This window comes from Cryptomeria japonica, chromosome 6 (assembly GCF_030272615.1).
Source record: "Cryptomeria japonica chromosome 6, Sugi_1.0, whole genome shotgun sequence".
Taxonomy (NCBI): domain Eukaryota; kingdom Viridiplantae; phylum Streptophyta; class Pinopsida; order Cupressales; family Cupressaceae; genus Cryptomeria; species Cryptomeria japonica.
The window spans coordinates 482,866,752-482,886,861 of record NC_081410.1 but is presented as its reverse complement, the minus strand read 5'-3'; the positions used below and the strand labels follow the sequence as shown (position 1 = coordinate 482,886,861).

At 37.3% G+C, this 20,110-nt stretch overlaps 1 protein-coding gene across 5 annotated transcripts in view; it reads left to right on the top strand.

Annotated features, from left to right (window-relative positions):
• The window catches only part of LOC131052862 (uncharacterized), a 108,499-nt gene that overhangs the window by 75,151 nt on the left and 13,238 nt on the right, over nucleotides 1-20,110 (top strand). For 4 of the 5 annotated variants that reach the window (XM_059207442.1, XM_059207441.1, XM_057987504.2 and 1 more), the window contains 3 exons: nucleotides 8,287-8,498; nucleotides 8,848-8,955; nucleotides 15,414-15,536. In XM_059207442.1, coding sequence (XP_059063425.1) covers nucleotides 8,287-8,498; nucleotides 8,848-8,955; nucleotides 15,414-15,536 — 443 coding nt within the window. The remainder of the gene's footprint in view (nucleotides 1-8,286; nucleotides 8,499-8,847; nucleotides 8,956-15,413; nucleotides 15,537-20,110) is intronic. The other variant, XM_059207443.1, reaches the window with a different exon arrangement.

Below are 20,110 nucleotides of genomic sequence, written 5' to 3'. Positions count from 1 at the left end.
GTCGTCTACAGAAGGAATAATTGAAAGCACCATCAAGGAATCATGTAAAGACCCCTTCTAAATCTGATGTCAAAATTCAGTTTTGTTTCATAGGCATTTTGTCAAACAGTTGGTGTGCAGGGTCTAATTTGAGTTTTTACTGATTGCTTATTGACTGTTTGTGCTTGAGTTTTGTTGCCAGATATGATATGGATCACACAGAATTAAAAGGAAAAGCTTTATAAACAATAAAACAACCATTTCTAATAGGAAACTACTCCATATTACCTTATAATAGTCATATTTACATCCGTGAGCAGGAACTGATGAATGTTTCAGACTAGAATGACACTTAAAATAACATCTCAGGTTTCATGTATGGTACTTAACAATATTCCAACTTGTCAATACTACCTATAACTCCACATGAACTGTAGTTTCACACTAAGCTTATATTAGCAGAAAATAGGGTATATTTCTGACGAGTGAGTCTAATATCTTTACATGGCTAGTTTGTCATGCTTCTATGTGTAACCAATTTGGCGGCCCCCTTACTTTACTTGAAATCAATCAAGCAATTACGAAAATTTACATATGATACCAGTAATAATCATTCACGTTGATGATTTACAGAGGTACGAAACCTTTAATACATGGATATGCTATGCCAGACAGCTAGATCCCTTGGTTCAATCCTCCCACGTAGCTGCTGCTCTTGGCTAAGGCAGAAATAGTAGGCATTCGATAATCTGGAATTAACCCACTTTTTGCTGGGCTAGATGACACACTCAAATGTGTCCTCACTGTGTCGCCACTACATCTTGTTTCCCAATAACTGGTATCAACTGTTTCTACGACCACAGTTCGGATTCCATCATGCCAAGGAAGAGAAGTAGGCAGTTTAGCGTTAGGAAGGTATGGTACTCTTAAAACCTGCTGTCTTGCCCATAATACCAGCGTAAGAACTCCATGGCTGTGACTAGCTCCGTAATTGCACTCCAATCTGAATTGCTGTACTTGCAGACTAGGGCTGCATTCAGTCCACAAACCTCTCAAGGGTTTCATCTTGAGAGGAGCTCGTGAAAATCCTTCTGCAGATACATAATAATGCCCCAAAAATGAGCTCCTTCCCCCAAAAAAAATCGAATACTCCTTTCACAAAACCCACGCACAAAATTTTTATATGGGAAATATCTTTCGATCACTTTACCCATGGCACAAGAAAAATTCTAAATAATTTGACTTTTTTGAATCTCCATCACTTTAAATTATAGACTTTATTTTAGAAAGTCACTTTGTAAAGTTAGGACAAAAAAAAATATAAAGTAACTTATAAAATAAGGTTATCCATAGATAAATAAAAATAATCTTCAAAAAGTCCCCTTAAGCCAAAATTACATTCCCTAATGACACATAACCCGTAGGAATGTGGAAATGGGTTAATCTTGCCCCTCGAGTGATCACAGAAAAGAATGGGACATTAGAGTCCTCGCTTCCCGGAATTGTTTGCCCTCAAAAAATTGCAATGCTGGATGTTGCAAGATGTCCTCACCTTCCCATGTGGTATCCTCTAAAGGTAAATCTTTCCAATGTATTAAGTATTCCTTGATCACATGACTTCTCAACTTCCTTTCTCTCACCTCCAAAACCTCTACCGGAACCAAGACCAGTTTCCCCTCATCATCCAAGGGTGGTAAACCAGGAGTTGGAACAACATGCTGTCCAATTGCCTTCTTGAGGTAGGATGCATGAAAAACATTGTGAATCTTGCTATCTGGTGGGAGCTCAAGCTCATACGCCACCTCTCCAACCCTCCTCAGAAGCCTGTAGGGTCCATAGAACCTTGGTTTAAGTTTTTCCGCACCATTCCTTTTTAATGAGCTCTGTCTGTATGGCTGAAGATGTAAGAAAACCATGTCATTAACCTTAAAAGTTCTCTCTGTCTAGTGGCGGTCAGCATATAACTTTTGTTGATTCTGTGCATTTTGGATATTTTCCCTAAGAACCCTGAGTATATCTTGATGATCTTGTAACCAATCTTTGGGTTGTGGTGCCTTGCTATCATTGAAAGCCAAATCTATAAAAGACAAAGGATGTAATAGGCTGTCCCTATTTGCCACAAAACTCTTCCCAAACAGACTTAGAAGAATTTAATCAAATAGTTGCCATACATTCAACCTATAATTTGATTTTTTCCTCTTAATATAGTGGACTTATGCTTTGTTGTTTCCTGGTGCGTTTTAATTGTTTTTGATGATGTCATAAAGAATAAATCACATTATGCATTCTCAAGGACTTCCCAAGATCATTAGCATTTTGTCAAACGGTTGGTGCAGATTCAAATAGTAAACATTATTCACATAAATACATGCTTCAGACTTGACAACTGTGGATTAATTAACAGTAACGTGATAGATGACTATTTTCAGTAAATTTCATAACATATTTATCACTGGTTCATAGATAACTCCAGAATATTACAGTTTGCACATGATATTCATCACAAATTACCAAGCGATAGAACTCCAGCTAATGAAGGCGATAATCCAACACAAAAAACAACTCAAGAACCTGATATAATATTGACGTTGATGGCCAAAACTCAGTCGCTGGCTGAGGTTGTGTTGCTGATTGTAATGCACGACTAGTCCCCACACTCCACACGTTCTTGGCTAAGTATTCACATACCCCAGTGCTCAGACTGAACCTTGTTGCTGACTGTGATGTTGCTGCAGATTATTCCAGTGAGCAAATGCTTGGTATTTCCTAGCCGTAGTTGTGCCTTAACCCAATGCTGTCTCTGTTCTTTGCTGTTGTAGTGGCTCATGACTTGCCACACACTTCACATTCCACACCTCAATACTACTGCAACAAACAGTGCTCTAACTGGGCGTCATTCTTCCCACAATTTTCTGCCTCACCCTCCATTCAGCTAACTGAAAACTCAGTGCATTCGCCAAGGAAGCTTGCTGCTGGAAACGACTGCGGCGGCTTGTATACTGGGCTTTGACTGTGAATGTCTTGCTGTTAGTCTATGGGAGTGGTCAAACTGGCTGTATGGAGAAGAACAAAAGACTTTCTTTTCTAATTCAAACTCCTTTCAATGACAAACTCCAGCACTGGAAATTGCTTGAAATTACCAGTCCCAAAATCTGCGATTTTCTCCCAGCTGAGTAAATACAATCCCAAATAATAATGCCCTTCTTCCAACTCAATGCTTCTTCAATTATTTTCCTAGGCTTGGTCTTTCACAAGTGTAGGAAATGTTGCAAAAGAGGGTGTACCTCCTCCAATGCCTGAGAGAATCCCCAGATTTCTCCAGAAACTCAAACTCCAAGAATAAACAACTTCCAAGATGCCATTAATGCTCTTCAAACTCTCTTTTATAACTTCTTTTGGGCACGTTTTCCAATTCACCACAAATGTGGGATAAAAGAATGTTATAATAAAATAACATTAACTCCATATGTCTCCCGTTTAAAGGGGACTTCTAATATTTTCTTTTCCAACATTAGTCCCAACATTAATTAAACATTAAAGTTAAATATTTAAATTTAACTTTAGGAGTTGTTAATTAAATTGCCTAATTAATTAATGGCTCATTAAATTTGCAAACTTGATGACAAATATTGATCACCATAAATACTAGCATTATAAAATGCATCAAATATTTCCTGTCACTGAGGCACAACTGACATACTATAAATATTAAGCATCTGGAAACCTTGTCAGAACACCTTCGATTGGCCTGAAACTGAAATCGCCTAGGCCAAATCCCTAACTGATCCTTGAAATTTCCTGGTTAGCCCTTGGAACCAAGGCAAAAAGGGCTAACGACACATCATCTGATAATAGGCTAAAATGGGGACATTACAAAGGATCATGACCATACAGAGCCCCCGAAAGGGTGACATACCAATGGACATATGGTATGTAGTATTGTAGCAATTCTCTTCAAGGTATAACCATTTGACCCATGCTTTCAACTGACCCACAACATAATTGCGAAGATGACTCTCCCACTTATTTACAATCTCAGTTTGACCATTTGTCTGTGGATGGTAACTAGTGTTGGGTGTTAGCTCCGTACCTGCCAGTTTGAACAGATCCTGCCAGAAAATGCTAAGAAACTTATTGTCCCAGTCATTGATAATGGTCTTGGGTAGACCATGCAACCTAAATACCTCTTTGAAAAATAATTCTCCTACCTGTGAGGCTGTCCAATCAGCTGCGATGACATAGAAGTGATCAAATTTAGTCAACTGATCAACCACTACAAATATACCGTCCTTACCCTGGACTCTCGAAAGACTTGTGATGAAATCCATGGACACACTCTCACATTTCTGCTTAGGAATAGGTAAGGTCTGCAATAGTCATTTGAAGTACTAAATAGACTTGTAGAGTCATTTGAAGTACTAAGTTATAGGGATATTGTAAAATTCAGACTTTGAATTAAATTTGAAAGTACTTTCATATTTACAAATGTCATTATTCTATTCAGTACTAGATGTATGCAATATTTGTATGAGTTCATATTTGTTTCTTCAAAAACATTGCAAAATCTTAAAAAACACATCTTCTGCAATTCTGTCTAGTTCTGAAAGACCACCTTCAAAAGGAAATATAGTATTTTTAATTTGAAAACAAACATGCAGGTTGTTCAGTGGGAGTTATAGTGGGAGTTATAGTGGGAGTCCTGGGGTGGGTCATTACATGATGGTTCTAATTTGCATAAGGTGAAGCCTAGAATAATATATTGTTCTTTGATTAAAACCCCGGAAATAACCAGGCACCTAATCAATTGTTGGAAGCTTGTGGTTTCTGAGAAATAGTGGTCATAATTTTTTAAGTCTCTTTGGTCCAATGTGTTACTACCAAAATTAGCATGCTCAAAGTGGTTGCTTATTCTATGAAAAATACCTTATTCTCTGTTTTCTTGCAGTCTCAATTTGCATGCTATTTGTAGGAAGCTTGAAAATATTAATCTCATTTTCTTTGATTTTTTATGCCAGAGAAAACTAGAACTTATGTTTTGCAGACCTTGAGAGTTGGGGGAATAAGGGTAGGGTCAATTGACAGGAAATACTATCTGGTTATTGGAATGAATTGAGTAAACCATTTATGTAATGTCCCCTTTCTAGGTGACTGGAGAAGAGTAGTGGGATGGTCTATTATTTGGATCTCGCAGGCTGGCAGTGGTGGATAGAGACTCATGCAGGGTATTCAGTATCCGGAGTTGGCATTTCAGACAGTTTGAGGGCCATTGGGAGTAGTTCCTTGATTTTAGGGAGATTCCCTATTTTTTAGGAGGTTGTGGCAGTTCCCATATTGGAGGTTCCACGGGACCATGTCATGGTTTTAGTTTCAGGGAGTTTGGGTGTGTTTCCTAGTTTCTAGGAGCATCCCTAGATTTTAGGGATGGGATTGCCAGTTAGCTCAGCTTTTCCGGCATCGGTCACCGATAGGTGACAAAGTTATATTCATGATTGTTTGGTCATTTTGGGCTATTATTGGATATCTGGAGATATTTTGATATATTTAAATATTTCCTAAGTTAGTGATTAAATAAATTAAAATAAGGCTATGTATTTAGTCATTTCAGAGTAATAAGGGGTTTCTGGCTTCATGTGGGTTGATATGCCTATGTGTTATAGCTCGTTGGAAAGCTCTTGAACTTTGCTACATGATTCTCACCTTCCGGAGTCTTTTTGGATGCCTGAAGCTATTTATTTGCAATTTAGTGTTATTTTCCTATAGTTGACGCCACAATTAGAAAATAACACTCTTTTCATAATGCGCCAACTTTACTCCCTTTTAGGGTTTGGCTTGGAAAGGAAAGGAGATATAAGGAGATGAAGACCAAATTGTTCATTATCTTTTTACACAATCAAACTTATTTTGCGAATTAGCTTTGAGTGGGTGATTCTTCATCTGGGACACAAACCCCAAGATCTGGATTGGCTGGGACGTAGCCCTCAGCAGTTATTGGCATTGGATTCTTCAGGCAGAGTGCATTGTTGACAAAGATTGAGTACACCATTCTTCATTGTGGATTCAGGTTGCAGAGTAAGGGTTTCAGCATGGCAGATTGATTCTTCAGCTTGGGCGTGATCCTTACAGCCTTAGGGCCGCCATTTGCAGCAGGTACATCCCACGTGGAATGTAAGGAATGCATGTATTCAGCCTTAGAGGTATTCTTGATTCATGATCACTATTCACCTTTCAGTTTGGCATCATTGTTGGATGTAAGTTCCTTGGATCTGCATTGGAATTATTATTTGGTTTTACAAATCAGAAATCTGTCTGGTACAGCTTGTAGCAATTCTGAATTTGGCTGTATGTTCTTATTTATTTTCAGTCTCCTTTCATGTTTATTGTTCATTATTCATTACTTGTTTGAAAACTATCAAAAAACACAAAAAGAAACAAACCTTCTGCAACTTTTGTCTATTCTCTAAAACCATCAAAGGAATCACAGGAAGATATAGTTTATTAATTTTAAAACTACAGCAGATCAGCAAGGGGATCCATCAGGGATCTTTCAATTTAATTTATCTTGGCTCGTGTTATCCAAAGTTTTGTGGTTTTTATGGAAACTTAGGAATGAGAATCTATTCCAGGACAAAATGAGAGTACTAACTAAGTCTGCTAGACGAATCATTTTTCATAACATATATGTGTAGGTGACGCTAACAACGGATATCTCCAAGGATAAGTTTCTAAATCTGCTGAAGTTTGGGATAGTGGACATCAATAAAACAGAGATCAAATATGCAAGACATTAACCGTTCAGCAAGATAGACAATGTGCCTTTTATGAGAAGTTATCTAGAATTTCAGAAAACATACAACAAGAAATACTCAGCTGATACCTTGGAAAAGATCTTGGATTTAAAGGAGGATTGGTTTTTGCTGTAAAAAAGGAGAAGACTTTACAGTGGAATTAGTAAGGTCAAATGAGGACATATTGGATATTGATCCACCAATTTGGTGTAATGACATTGATAAGTATAGCGAAGTATGGATTTAAAAAAAAATGTTCTATTATGATTTTTTGCCTTTATGTAATAACTGTCTACTTGGGATAAATGCTGAACATATTTAAATTTGTATATACTATACTATGCAGGCCTTGCATGGCCAGTTATATGTATTTTGTTGTGGTACAATGTCAGTTGGTGACTCTGTGTGATCTACTATACCGTGATGTTATTTATTTTTGTCAGTGTTCTTGGGTGACCTTGCATGGTCCTATAGTCTGGCATGATGAAATTATATCCATACTTTTTTGCCTATTGGTAAAGCTAGATATCTTCAATACAAAATAAAATTCAAAACGACCTGGGCAAATGAACAATATATGGTAAATGGACCTCAAATGATATAGTCTTAATGCTCTCTTGTCTTCTTCTCACTGCTGATCTCTTGTCCTCTTCTCATTTCTGATCTCTTGTCTTTTCATTACTAATCTCTTTCTGTCTTCTTCTCACAAAATGCAAAATGACATAATGAGAGAGTTTTTTCATTTTTGTATGTTAGTGTCTTTGTTTTAAATTCAAGGTTGTTGTAAAGGGGTATGAGACCCTCCCACCCTTTATTTTTTCATTAGCGTCTTTGTTTTTTCTTCAAGGTTGTTGTAAAGGGGTATGAGACCCCCCGCCCTTTAATTTTTCATTTTTTTGTGCAGTTTTTGTAGGCTGGGTTGTAAGGGACGAGTAGTTGTCCAAGGCATCGTTGGGGGATGTTTAATCATTCCTTGGCTGTTCCTCTTCATTTCTGAGGCATACTGGAATCTTTGTTGAATTTTAATTCTTTTTTTGTAGAGGACGGGTGAACCATATTCATTGGTTCATGATTTGGCTATGCTAGGATGGATGAGTGGAGAGAATTGGGTACCTTGCATGATATTCCAATGATGGATATCCACATTATATTTGTTAGAACATTTTATGTGTTACAAGGTCAGGAAGACTGGTTAGTTATAGCGACATCCAGTTGCAAAGCATTAATTATAACTAGATATTTTGTGTGTTCCAAGGTCAGTAAGACTGGTGAGTAATAGCTACATCCTATTGCAAAGCCATTAATTATAATTGGACTTTCCCATAATTAAACCTTCATTTGGTGTCGCCTCCATGCAGCTGTTGTTTCATAAATGGTTTTGGTAACACGTAAGGCTTCATGGATTATTTAATTTATTCTTTTATTGGAATTTTCTTACAACAGTTGTTTCCTTTTCAATTAACCCATCTGCTAGTGGGAATATAAATTTTTTTAAGTTTGGATGATTGCATTCTCATTTCAGAATGAAGGTGATGACTCCTATGTCAAAAAGGCAGGATTAGTTTCTCAAGCAAAGAGGAGGCTTTTACTCACAACTCAATTAATGCAGCAACTTGTACGGCCATTACCTACTCCTATTATGTGTGGCAAAGAAATTGTTGAATATGAGAGTGTGATATACGCTTCAGCTAAGACAATTTTAGAAGATGCTTGCAAGTTCAGTTCTAGCTTAAGGTAAGGATGATGGAAATTGAAATAAATCCTTTAGGGATCTGTCATTAAGACTTGAAGCAAAATCTTGGTGGTTTAACTCACATGGAAAGCTTTTTATGAAATCTGCATGTATGCATAATGCTAGCAATGTCTCTCATGGTATTTAATAAGACTATTAGAAGTTCGTGATGTTGTATTTTGATCTACCATAAAAAATGTTAAGCATACATGTTAGTTACACATTTTGTTATATCTGCAGTTATGAATCTTATTTATAACAATGTTAACAAAATTGCTAGGAATCCTTTTCCTTTGTAGTACTCATATTTGAATTCTTGCATATCTTTGTATTCCCCTTCTGATGTGCCAGGATCTCTGGCAACCCTAACAAGTTCAAAAGATTGAAAGCCAATTCCTTTTCCAGCGAGGGAAAAAGCTTTATGGGAAGGACAAAGGGACTTGAAAATGAATTTCTAAGGTTGGTACGGATTTGTATTTCAGATAGTGCTGCTACTAATACTCGCTTCTGATGGATCTTATCATTCTTTCATGCTTTCTTTAATGTTTGTCAAAATATTGATGGTGCAAAAAGAATATCAAAGCTGTTGCATTAGTGTCTCTATTGTCAAGTCTAATGGCATAGAGTCTGATCTGTTCATGTTCAATGAGCAGCTTGTTGGAAGTGGAGTCACTCTAAGAGGGGGGGGGGGGGGGTTGTGAATCAGAGTGAATAAATTTTGACTGAAAAAACACTTTTTAATCATTGACAATCTTGTTTATCAATTTAGGGCTGATAAGTGATAGTGAACTTGCAAGCTAAGAAATTGAACAAATGTGATTTGACCTTTTAACAACAAAGACTGTTATCAAAGCATGTAAATGTGATCATTCAATTAATAAGATGAATAATCCTTTTGATGCTTTCAAACAAAAATGACTATGCCCTTTTTAACAAAATTACATTCCAGCTTAATATGTATTGCAGAGGTTATAACATGTGAGCATGATATGAACTCAAAGACAACATAGTATAACATGAAATGATAGACGAACAAAAGTATCAGAGCATCAACTAATGGAACAAATTAAGAGACAAAATTGAACACATGACACCAAGTTTTCATGAGTGGAAAACCCTCTTGGGGTAGAAAAACCACTTGGTAAAATTCTTTTCTATTATTTCAAAGAGCACAGACTCTGTACAATGTATTTAGAAGCACCAACTTCAAGGAGCACCAACCTCTATATCTCATACAAAGCAAAAATCTCCGGAACCTTATAATTGCACTATATCTTTGCAACTACAAAATTGTCAGTGATTGTACAAGTTTGATATAACAATAATGTTCAATGATTCCAATTACAAGGTACTGTTAAACATTAAAAGCATGTCACTTAGAATCTCTGTAAAACATCAGAGAATTACAACTCTTTCTTTTTCAGATAAAGAACTCTGTATAAGAACCAGAGTTTGCAACAATATAACCTCTCTTTCAATAATATGAAAAGTTCTGAATATGTCACTGTATATCCCAACATCCACATAAAAAAAGCTGAATGATGTATCTTTTATATCAAAGAAAATATCTCCGTGTCTCCAAACTATACCCTCAAATTAGGGTATCTTAACCCTAGTTAGGGTTTATAACAAAACAGATTTGCAGAGTCAACAAAAATGATATTTTCACTTGCATTAACCTTCACAATTCGAACCCAAAGAGATACCACAGTAAATAAACTCTTTATACTTCAAAAACAATAAACCCCTTTTTTATATGATTCTTTCATATCTGAAAATAAAAAAGGTAGGGAACAAAAATAATTTTTCTGTTTTTCACATTCAAGAACAAACCTTGATTTTCTTTTTTGCAAATAAAATAGCAGTGAATAAGTAACTTCGCATTTTTCTCTTCAACTGAAAGCAACAGAAATTGATTTCCTTTTCCAATATTCACTTTTAATCTTCAAATCATGTTGAAAAAGAAACAAAAATACCTGTGAACCGATGAAGTAAAAACCTGTGGATAGAATCCCATGATATCTGTCAAAAATCCCAACATAATCGGCAACCAAGACCACCATTTGAAACTCCTTCGCCTGAAGAACAACATATTGAGAACCCACCACAAGAATCCGACTAAAACTTTTCTGTAACTACCTCCAAACTTGCCATGGTGGCGGCCCTTCATAGGGTTTGAAAATGAAACAAAGAAAATGTTTTGTTTATGCCCTAATCATTATATCTCGAGCCGCAAATACAAATGAAATGATTTTGAAATCCGTAAGCCAAGCATATGACTTAAACCAAATCGTTGCCATGTCACCATAATAAGCCAAGTCAATAAAATGACTCAACTAAAGACCAATCGAGGAACATAATAATATTGGTCACAACGTAGGCAAAGCCATCACATGAGTGTCATTTCGACACTATTGACATGTGCAATAATCATTGTCGGTCCACGTGCTCAAAGCACTTGTATAATGTGCTTAAAACAATTTTCAAATCCAATAAAAGCCGATAGCATAATGTATGCTATATATATATATAGAAAATGAAGCTCGATGAACAATTCAAAGCCATTTAAATATGTACCAAAGATGAATGCAAATGGCACTTGAGTGCTATGTAAAGCATTTATAAAATAAACCATGCTAAGTACCATAAGAATATCAATGCACCAAGAGTGTAAAATTTCAACCATGATTTACCTTTGTCTATCCAAGAGATAATAATGTAACTACACTTTGTAAAGACACATGCCAAGACACTATGATGTCATTGAAGATGTATTCTGATATGTAAATAAGTATCCACTATGTGCAAAGAATAGTGTGTATGATCTTCAAATAATGATGAGACACACATATACCTGAACCAGTAGAACAAGTACTCATGGATAGAGGTCAACCTGTAAACCAAGAAACCCAATGTACTTGTGAACCTGTGAGTGAGAAAACTCTGCACATACACTGAAAGTATCAGTACCACAACAACAACAAATCTGAATATGAACCAGAATCAAGCCACTGTAAACCAAATCAAATCATGAATCATGTTAGAGTAGTATATGCCAATGTATTTGATCAATTTGAATATCCTTTTTGTCATCAAGGACAAACACAAAGAGGGCAACACAACTCACTTAACAACAGAGCTAAAAAACATTTTGGTCGTTGGTTTTGCTGTTGGAGGCTTAATCTGACTTGGGCAAGTGGGATTATCAACACAAGGATGATTACTTGGCATTAGTGCAGTAACGGGGATTAGAATAATGCAAATAAGGTCAAGCGAGATAGGTTTTGATTTAGTTCTTCCCCACCAACCTGCATTCATATAAGGTTCACTGATTTAGAAATGGGTGATAGATGAAAGGTATCTTAGGGGATCCAATGTTGTCATTCTGTGTTCAAGTTTAGGGCTGAGGTGAACACATTACTGAACTCTTTGGCGGGACCTGAAACTCTAGGCAAGCATTTTGAGGAGAGCTTGGTAGAATTCTCAATATCTGTGGCTTGTTCCTGGGTCATTCTGATCTTCAACTTTCAACTATCTGTAAATTGAGCTAGCATTAGTAACATTTTGATTTACAAAGCTCTGATTGCTGAAGGAGCTTCATTTAATTTTCCTTTCCCCTTCAAAGTATTTGTTATCACAAAAGCTCGCACCCTTGCTGAGCTATCAACTCAGCAACCTTGTGAAACATAGAAACAACCCCAAAGTGTGGGACCTCGTGCAAGGGGGTTGAATCTCTGGAGAAGGCCGACTTCCTTCTCAATCTAGGTGCAGGTGTTGAACCAACTCAGCACTTCAAAACTAACTCCTAGGCCTATCCTGACAAATTGCAGAGGTAAAGGGAAGAGAGAAATGCTTAAAATGAAAGGAGGTGATGCACCAAGATAAGAGATTGTTCCTCTTCCCACCCAAAATGGCACAAGGAATCAACTGAAATACCCAAGGGATGCACAAACTTCAGTTGTATGAGTGACCCAAACGCATGTATGGAGGTTAGAATTTGCTAAGTGTCAAGAGGGGAGAAGGATTCCCACAAGTCACACACATAAAAAACAAGTTAACACAACATATATGGAGAGAAGAGCCACGAAACATACACTTATGATGAAGGTAAGGAAACATACACAACATGCAAAAGTTGAAGGAAGGCAAGAATGTAATTTCAATTCATTCAAAGACCAAAGGCCAAACTTACAGTTGCAAAAATGCAAAAATAATTACAAGTCTTCAAGAGAAGAGAAAGAGTAGAGGAAAGCTCAAGGTAGTAGGGAGAGAACCCTTCACAATGAGGCATAACAACCTTATATAGAAAAATGGTTACAAGAGTGATCATGACCCCTGCATGTCAGTCTGGGAGTGTAGGGAAGTGCATGCACTTGACTTCTGTGCATGCAAACAACTTAGCCATACCCACAAAAGACAACCCTGAGAAGGGTGGATTGATTGACCTTCCAAAGTCAGAGCATGCAGACATGACATAAGGCACCACAACAAGCCTGACCTCGTACCTCTCTTGATGGAAATCCTGCCAAAAACATTAAATGCACCCCTGTGGCTCCACAAAAGAAGGTGCACAAGTCACAAAAGCTGTCGGAGCATTTAAAGCCTTGAGTGTCGATCACGCCATCCGGAAGTGTCGCCAGTCGGAAGGAAGTCCAGGGACTTCGGAAACTCGGGTTCCCGAAGTGGGGAAGACGAGGAAAGAACCTCGGAACCTCGAGGTTCCAGGGTCCCGAAGAAAAGAGAGCAGCAGGGAACTTCGGAACCTTGGGGTTCCGGAGTTTCGGAGAAAGGAAGGAAGAAAAGGCTAGGAGGGAACTTCGAAACCTTGGGGTTTCGGAGAAGGCAAGGGAAAGGAACTTCGGAACCTCAAGGTTCCAGAGTTCTGGGGAACTGGCAAGGAAAAGGTGGAACTGAGCAAAGGAACTTCGAAACCTCGGGGTTCCGGAGTTCCAGGGAAGGGAAGAAGAAAAGAAAGGAACTTCGGAACCTCGAGGTTCCGGAGTTTCGGGAACGGAAGAGAAAGGGAAAGAAACAGAGGAACTTCAGAAACTCAGGTTTCCGAAGTTCTGGGAAAAGAAAGGAGAGGCATCAAAGGGAAGGAACTTCAAAACTTCGGGGTTCCGGAGTTCCGGGAGAGAAGAAAACGAAGAGGAAACTTTGGAATCTCGAGGTTTCGGAGTTCTGGAGAAGGAAAAGCAAGAGAAGGCAAAGAGAGGGAACTTCGGAACCTCAGGGTTCTGGAGAAGGAGAATAGGAGAAGGCAAAGGGAAAGAACCTCGGGGTTCCGGAGAAGGAAGAAAAGGCCAAGGGAGGAACTTCCTCCGAACAAGGCAACACTTCACACTTTATGATTCTTCTGCTTTTTCCTTGATCAACTAGAGCAACGCTGTTCCGTGGATCGTATCTCTGATCGGTTCTTACCGATGGACCAAGGGTGTCATAAAATCACAACAGTATTCATCTTTGATATGCAAGATATTGCAGGAGACTAATCTCATTTTGCTGATACAAAACATCAATTTTTTGCAGAGCCTTTGCTTACTTGAAGCATAGATAAATTGCCAGTTGCTTTCCTTAGCTTTATGCCATTGTTTTCAAACCAATAAAATGCTTCCTTGTGCAATAAAGTTTTCTATAATCTATCACATGATCTAGTCTTCATATGCTAATTTTGAATTCTTAAATTTTATTCATATCTTCAAGTGTGTCCTTAATAAGTTGGTAGATGACTGGGGAGGCATCATACTTTTCTTATGGTAATTAACCATGCTACTTTGCATCAATATTTGTCTGGTTAGTTTGATGGAGGACCAAATGGTGCTCTTTCCTTTTGCTGCTGTACATGAGCGTTTACAAGCATATGAATATTGAACCTATGAATAGCAGGTTGTAAAATGAAAAATCTGCTATGACACCAATGATCCACATTGAGAGTCCATGACAGTGGCATGCAGAACAACCCAATAATTTAGATTCTGAATAGTAAACTACCTCATTATGGAATGAACATTGCAAACAGAATAGTGGTAAACTGCTATACATTTAGAAGGCAATGAGATATCAGAATAATGCTTCTGTATTCAAAGAAACTGAACATGGTACATCTGTTAAAAAGTCCCAAAAGATGAAGAACAAAGATTCCTGTGATAAGAAAACTAAAAAATGCTTTCTAGCTGATTTTCCTGACCAAAAATTGTCCTATGTTTATGCATTTGTATCTCTATATCCATCTTAGGAGTTGAGGACAAGTACATATACAGATTCAAGAGAGGCAATTGCAATGAGAAACAATTATTGAACTTGTGCTCTCCAAAATCTTTAGAGTCCCCTTTCCCTTATCAATTAGCCTATGGGAACTTAGGAAATAGACTAACTGTCACCTAACTGACCAGGCCTAAGAATGGGACATTGCCATCGTCCCTCCCCGAAATTGCTTGTCCCCAAGCAATTGCAAATTTGGATGTTGCAATATTTTCTCACTTTTTCAAGTAGCATTCTCCATAGGTAAGCTCTTCCATTTCACCAAAATTCTTTGATGTCCTCTTCCTCAAATTACACTTCTAGAAATCAATAATTGTCTCTGGAACCAAAACAAGTTTCTCTTCATCCAAAGAGGGCAACTTAGTAGAGACAATAACATTATGTCTAAGTCTCAGACCTGAATTCAATGAAAATCAGACATGTCTCAGACCTAAAGTCAGAAATCAGTCCTCATTTCTAGATTAAGCACTTAGGTTTGATACAAGGTATTGTGGCTAGTCTTTCAGGTTTGACACAAGGAGCTCAAGAAGAGGTAAAATCGCAGACTGAGAACAAGGAATTAGATCAGACCAGGGAAGGATTAAATCAGAAATCAGAGCTCAAAGGGTATTGTTCTCAAAGATTGAAGTCTTAATCAATTTAAGTTTTCTTTTCAGATTCAAGGTTGGATGCGAGTCAACATCAGAAGGAGCTTCTCCACATAAGGATCAAGGATTAAGTCAAAGGGCTTTGCAAGGCAAAGGTGGATCAGCATTCGAGAAATATATAACATCAAGATTGTAAGAACCCCTACTCGTTCTCACCCCAAAATTGCATCATAAATTTCACCAACACAGCATAGACATTCCGTCAATCACTTGCATAGTTATCTCAGTCTGGAATATTCGCTAATTCCCAAATTCTGATTCCAAACTTTCAATACAAGCACAAGAATTCTGGACATACATTTAATCAAACACTTGTTTGGTCATAATTTTCAGGAATTAACATTGATTTCCTCAGAGGCATTACTCCAAACACTTTGCACACAAACTCTAGTCAATAGGTAGTTTACTGTTCTAACTGAAATTATATGCCTTGCTGCTACTGAACTGAAATAACATATTAATAATACACAAGGATCTATCTGGTTTTCACCAGTCATGTAGACACATAGATTTTCAAGTTGCTACAGAGTTGCATATACTTGGATAGACAGATACATTGAATAGGCATTTGGTCAAACACTTGTCCCAATATTAATAATCAGAAATTGACACACAACTGCTGAGGTAAGTCTGTCAAACACTTGTATGAGCCAAAGATCAGTGATATTCATTGCATCTTCACGGACATTACATCAAACAATTTGCATACAAACCAGAATTCCATTATAGGACAGCAAGTTCTTTAGATGGACATTTAGACAAACACTTGTACGCAATATTCAAACTTCTATCCTTAGTCTCTGAGAACAAATTTCATCAAACACTTGGCAGAAGAGTTTCCCTGTTTTCAAATAAACAAATTCAGATTTAATGACTTTGGCAAGCAGACTGTACGGCATTACTTAAACCAAGAACAATTACTGTAGTAGTGTTTCCAGTATAAGTGCAGTCCATATACTTCAGAATGTCTTATAACACCAGCGAACATACTAGGATGACATGTAAGGACAGTAACCTAAGGAAATGTAATGTCCCCTTTTCCGCTCTAGTTTGTTTTAGGGACTGTTGGCCAATTCCGAGACACGTGGGTCAGTCAAAGGCAGAATTAGGGTTTCCTATTTTCTAGGAGGATGTTTTGGCATTTTTGGTGGCTTGCATGTTGGAATTTTATAGTTCGGATTTTGGATTCCTTCGGGGTTTTTAGAGAGCTTCGCGATGGTGTGACATGCAACTGAATCTGAGGACTTTTCCGAACTTACTATTTTTAGTAAGTGGGAATGAGAACAACTTACTTTTTTGGATTTTTCAAGGTTTTCAGAGAGCCTCGCGATGGTGTGACATGCAAAACGAATCTGAAGACTTTTCCGGACTTACTATTTTAGTAAAGTTGTGACGACTGCTCAATATGTGGTTAAATTGCATTTGAACACACTTACTATTTATAGCAGTATGCTATTTTTAGTAAGTGACACTTGCTTCCCGGTTTGTGCCCTAATGGAGTTTGGAGACATTTTTTTGTAAGTACTATTTTTAGGGTTTTGGGTTGAGCCAGTGCATCATAGGCTATTTATGACAGTCCAGCTTGACATGATGATCTAGAGATTCAGTTCTATTTTTGGCATGGAAATTGAATTCAGCTTCTTCAACTTGATTATATGATCAAATGGACCTAGTCATTCATTAATTAAATGACTTAATTTATTTCTACTTTTTGGGGGCATCCATCTTTAAAATATTTTATTAAAGATTTTAATCTTTAAAAATGTGTAAACAAGTGCTTATGCTGGGCGATTCCTTGTTGAGGAAAAATGTTTTATCAAGTGAAATATTAGCTAAGGCATAATGAACGCCTAAGGGAGAAATAAGTTAATTTTGCAATATATTTCACTTATTTATATTGGATGCCTAAGGAGGAATAAGTTGATTTTATAATATAATGCACTTTATCACCTTTGGACGCCACATTATGCTTTATTGATATTTTTATAAAGTATATTTGCCTCTTAGTGAAGGTTGATTTGGGGGAAAGAAGAAATGAAATGTAAATTTCAAAATAATATGAAGTGAATGTGCATTTGGGTTTGGCGTCCATTTCGAGGGAATGTGAATTTGAATTTGCAGTTTTCAGTATTGTTTTCTGATCTTTGGGAGTGTTTTAGAGTGTCGAGGTTGCTATTCGTGTGGTGTGCTGAAGAAGGTTTCTGTTCGTAAGTCTCTGTGTGCTATTCTTCTCGTTCTGGGTATTTCCTGTATTTCTCTGTTTGGTTTAGGCGATTCATTTTGTGAGTTTATAGAGCTTAAATTGGTGTCATGGATTTTTACTTTAGCAAATCGCCCCCTTAGCTGACCGTACCATGTGGCTGAGTGCTTTGGGATGCGTGCATAATGTATTTGGCTCAGTTTGTTGTTCTAGGCTTGATCGCCTACCTCCTAGGAGTCATATGCTTTCAGTCTCATGTCATTCGGTTAAGAATTGAGAGAGTTGTGAGTGTTTTAGTGGGATTTTGTGTTGTTGGTCCGTGTGATTTCAGCGTGCTAGGAGTTAATCAAATTTTGAGATTTCTGAGTTTGGAGTGTTTTTCTTGTGTGGAGAGTCCCTTGTACCTTGTGGAGCTGATTGAGCAATATGTGCAGCTATATCTAGTGATTTACCTTTGTTGTAGACATGATAATTATTGTAATGTTGAATAGTAGTACTATCAGCAAGTAATATTTGGAATTTCTCTTCATTTCCCACTGAACAAGTGGAAGAGGTTGGCTTGCCGCCTATATCTTATTTTGTTACTGTCCTTCCGCTACATAAGCGGTAGAGTTGATTGTTAATTTCATTCCCAGTCCTCCCACTGGATAAGCGGTTGAGTGATTGTTATTTCAGTTTCTTGGCTTGTCCTTGGCTGGTTTGATTTCTTTAGTTTTTTGTCACTCGCTATATAAGTGAAAGGGGTTGGCTTGCCACCCAAGCATTGTAATATTTCCAGTTATTTGAAGCTAACGATCCTGTTGAAACTTAGTAGCTTCGGTAAGATAAATGATTGAATGAGAGACTTCATTTATCTCTCATTCAATCATCTACCTTATCGATATAACTACTAGCTAAATGGTAGACCTCATGATTAAATAAATAAACTTGTTATAATCATCTTATATGCATTCACTATCCAAAACATAATCGATCATGCTATAATCATATTACACATGCTGTGATTGTAATAAGAACAGACCAGACTTATGATAACTATCATAGCTATCATATGATAGCATTGATTGATGTTATCATATGATAACTATAATAGCTATCATATTAATCTCATCGATCGGTTATCAGATGATTATATTATTTGACGTGACCCAATTGTTAATCGGTTGATTATACTATTTGACGTGACCCGATTGTTAATTGGTTTATTATATTAAATGACGTGACCTGATAGTTATCAGCATAACACCCAAATGAAGCGGTGCCTTTGCACCGATCAAGACATGTCTTGATCGAACATGTCAATAGACATGTCCGGTCAAGGCATGCCTTGATCGGTGGGCATTGCTTATAAGTATATGTCATATGAAATGCTGTAGATGCATAGAAATAAATTAATGTTATCTCCAGCAACCTGTAACATAAGAAGCAACATAAAATATCAGTAAAAGAATAACAATATTATACAACTTTAGACTTGAACATAAATTTGAGTATCATTTACATGGTATCAGAGCCACGCTGATCAAACCTGAGGCATTCAAATTTGAGAAGTTCAAATCGAAGATATAAACATCATATTTTCCATGGCTAATGCTACCAGATTTGAGGACAGACTTGAAGGAGGCGATAATTTCTCAGGATGGAAGTTCAGAATTAAAATGATTCTAAAAGAAAATAAAATTGAATCATTCATAAGAGTTGAATCTAAAGAACCAGAGAATGAACCTGACAAATTGACATGGATTGAGGGAAATGAAAAGGCCATGAAGATCATAGTCGATGGAGTGAGAAATCACATTATGCCAATAATAACAAAGCATGAGACTGCCTATCATATGTTCAAAGCACTCGAAAGTGCATTTGAGATAACTGGCAACGCTTGGATATGAGATCCAGAGCAAAGAGCTAACGCTCATTGCTCTAGATGGGTTGCCTAGTACATGGGAAACATTCGTCCAAGGCATTAGTGCAAGGGCTAAATATCCGAAATTTGATAGGCTAAGAGCAGATTGTCTTCAAGAGGAGTCAAGGCTAAATAAGAAGGGGATCAAACAAAAGAACATAGATAAAGATCTCCATGTTCTAAATACCAACTCCAACAAGAAAAACAAGAAGAAACATTTCAAGAAGAGAAAGAACCGACATGAGAAAAGGTCATCTAAGAGAGACAACTCTCACATTCAGTGCTTTAGGTGTGATCAATATGGACACTATGCAGCAAGATGTCTGGATAGAATCAAACAACAAGCTACATTTACAAAAGTTAAAAGGGAAGAATATGACTCTGAGAAGCATGTATTCTACTCTGCCCTCTTCAGTCAAGTATCCAATAAATCTAACACCTGGATCATTGGCAGTGGGTCTTCAAGACACATCACTGGGTATAGAGAATTATTGGATTCCATGTTAGAAGAAACTGATGAAGAAGTAACCATTGGTGATGACTCTGCACATCCAGTGAAAGGTGTCGGTATCTGCACCATTAAGCTGAAGATAGGCATGTCTC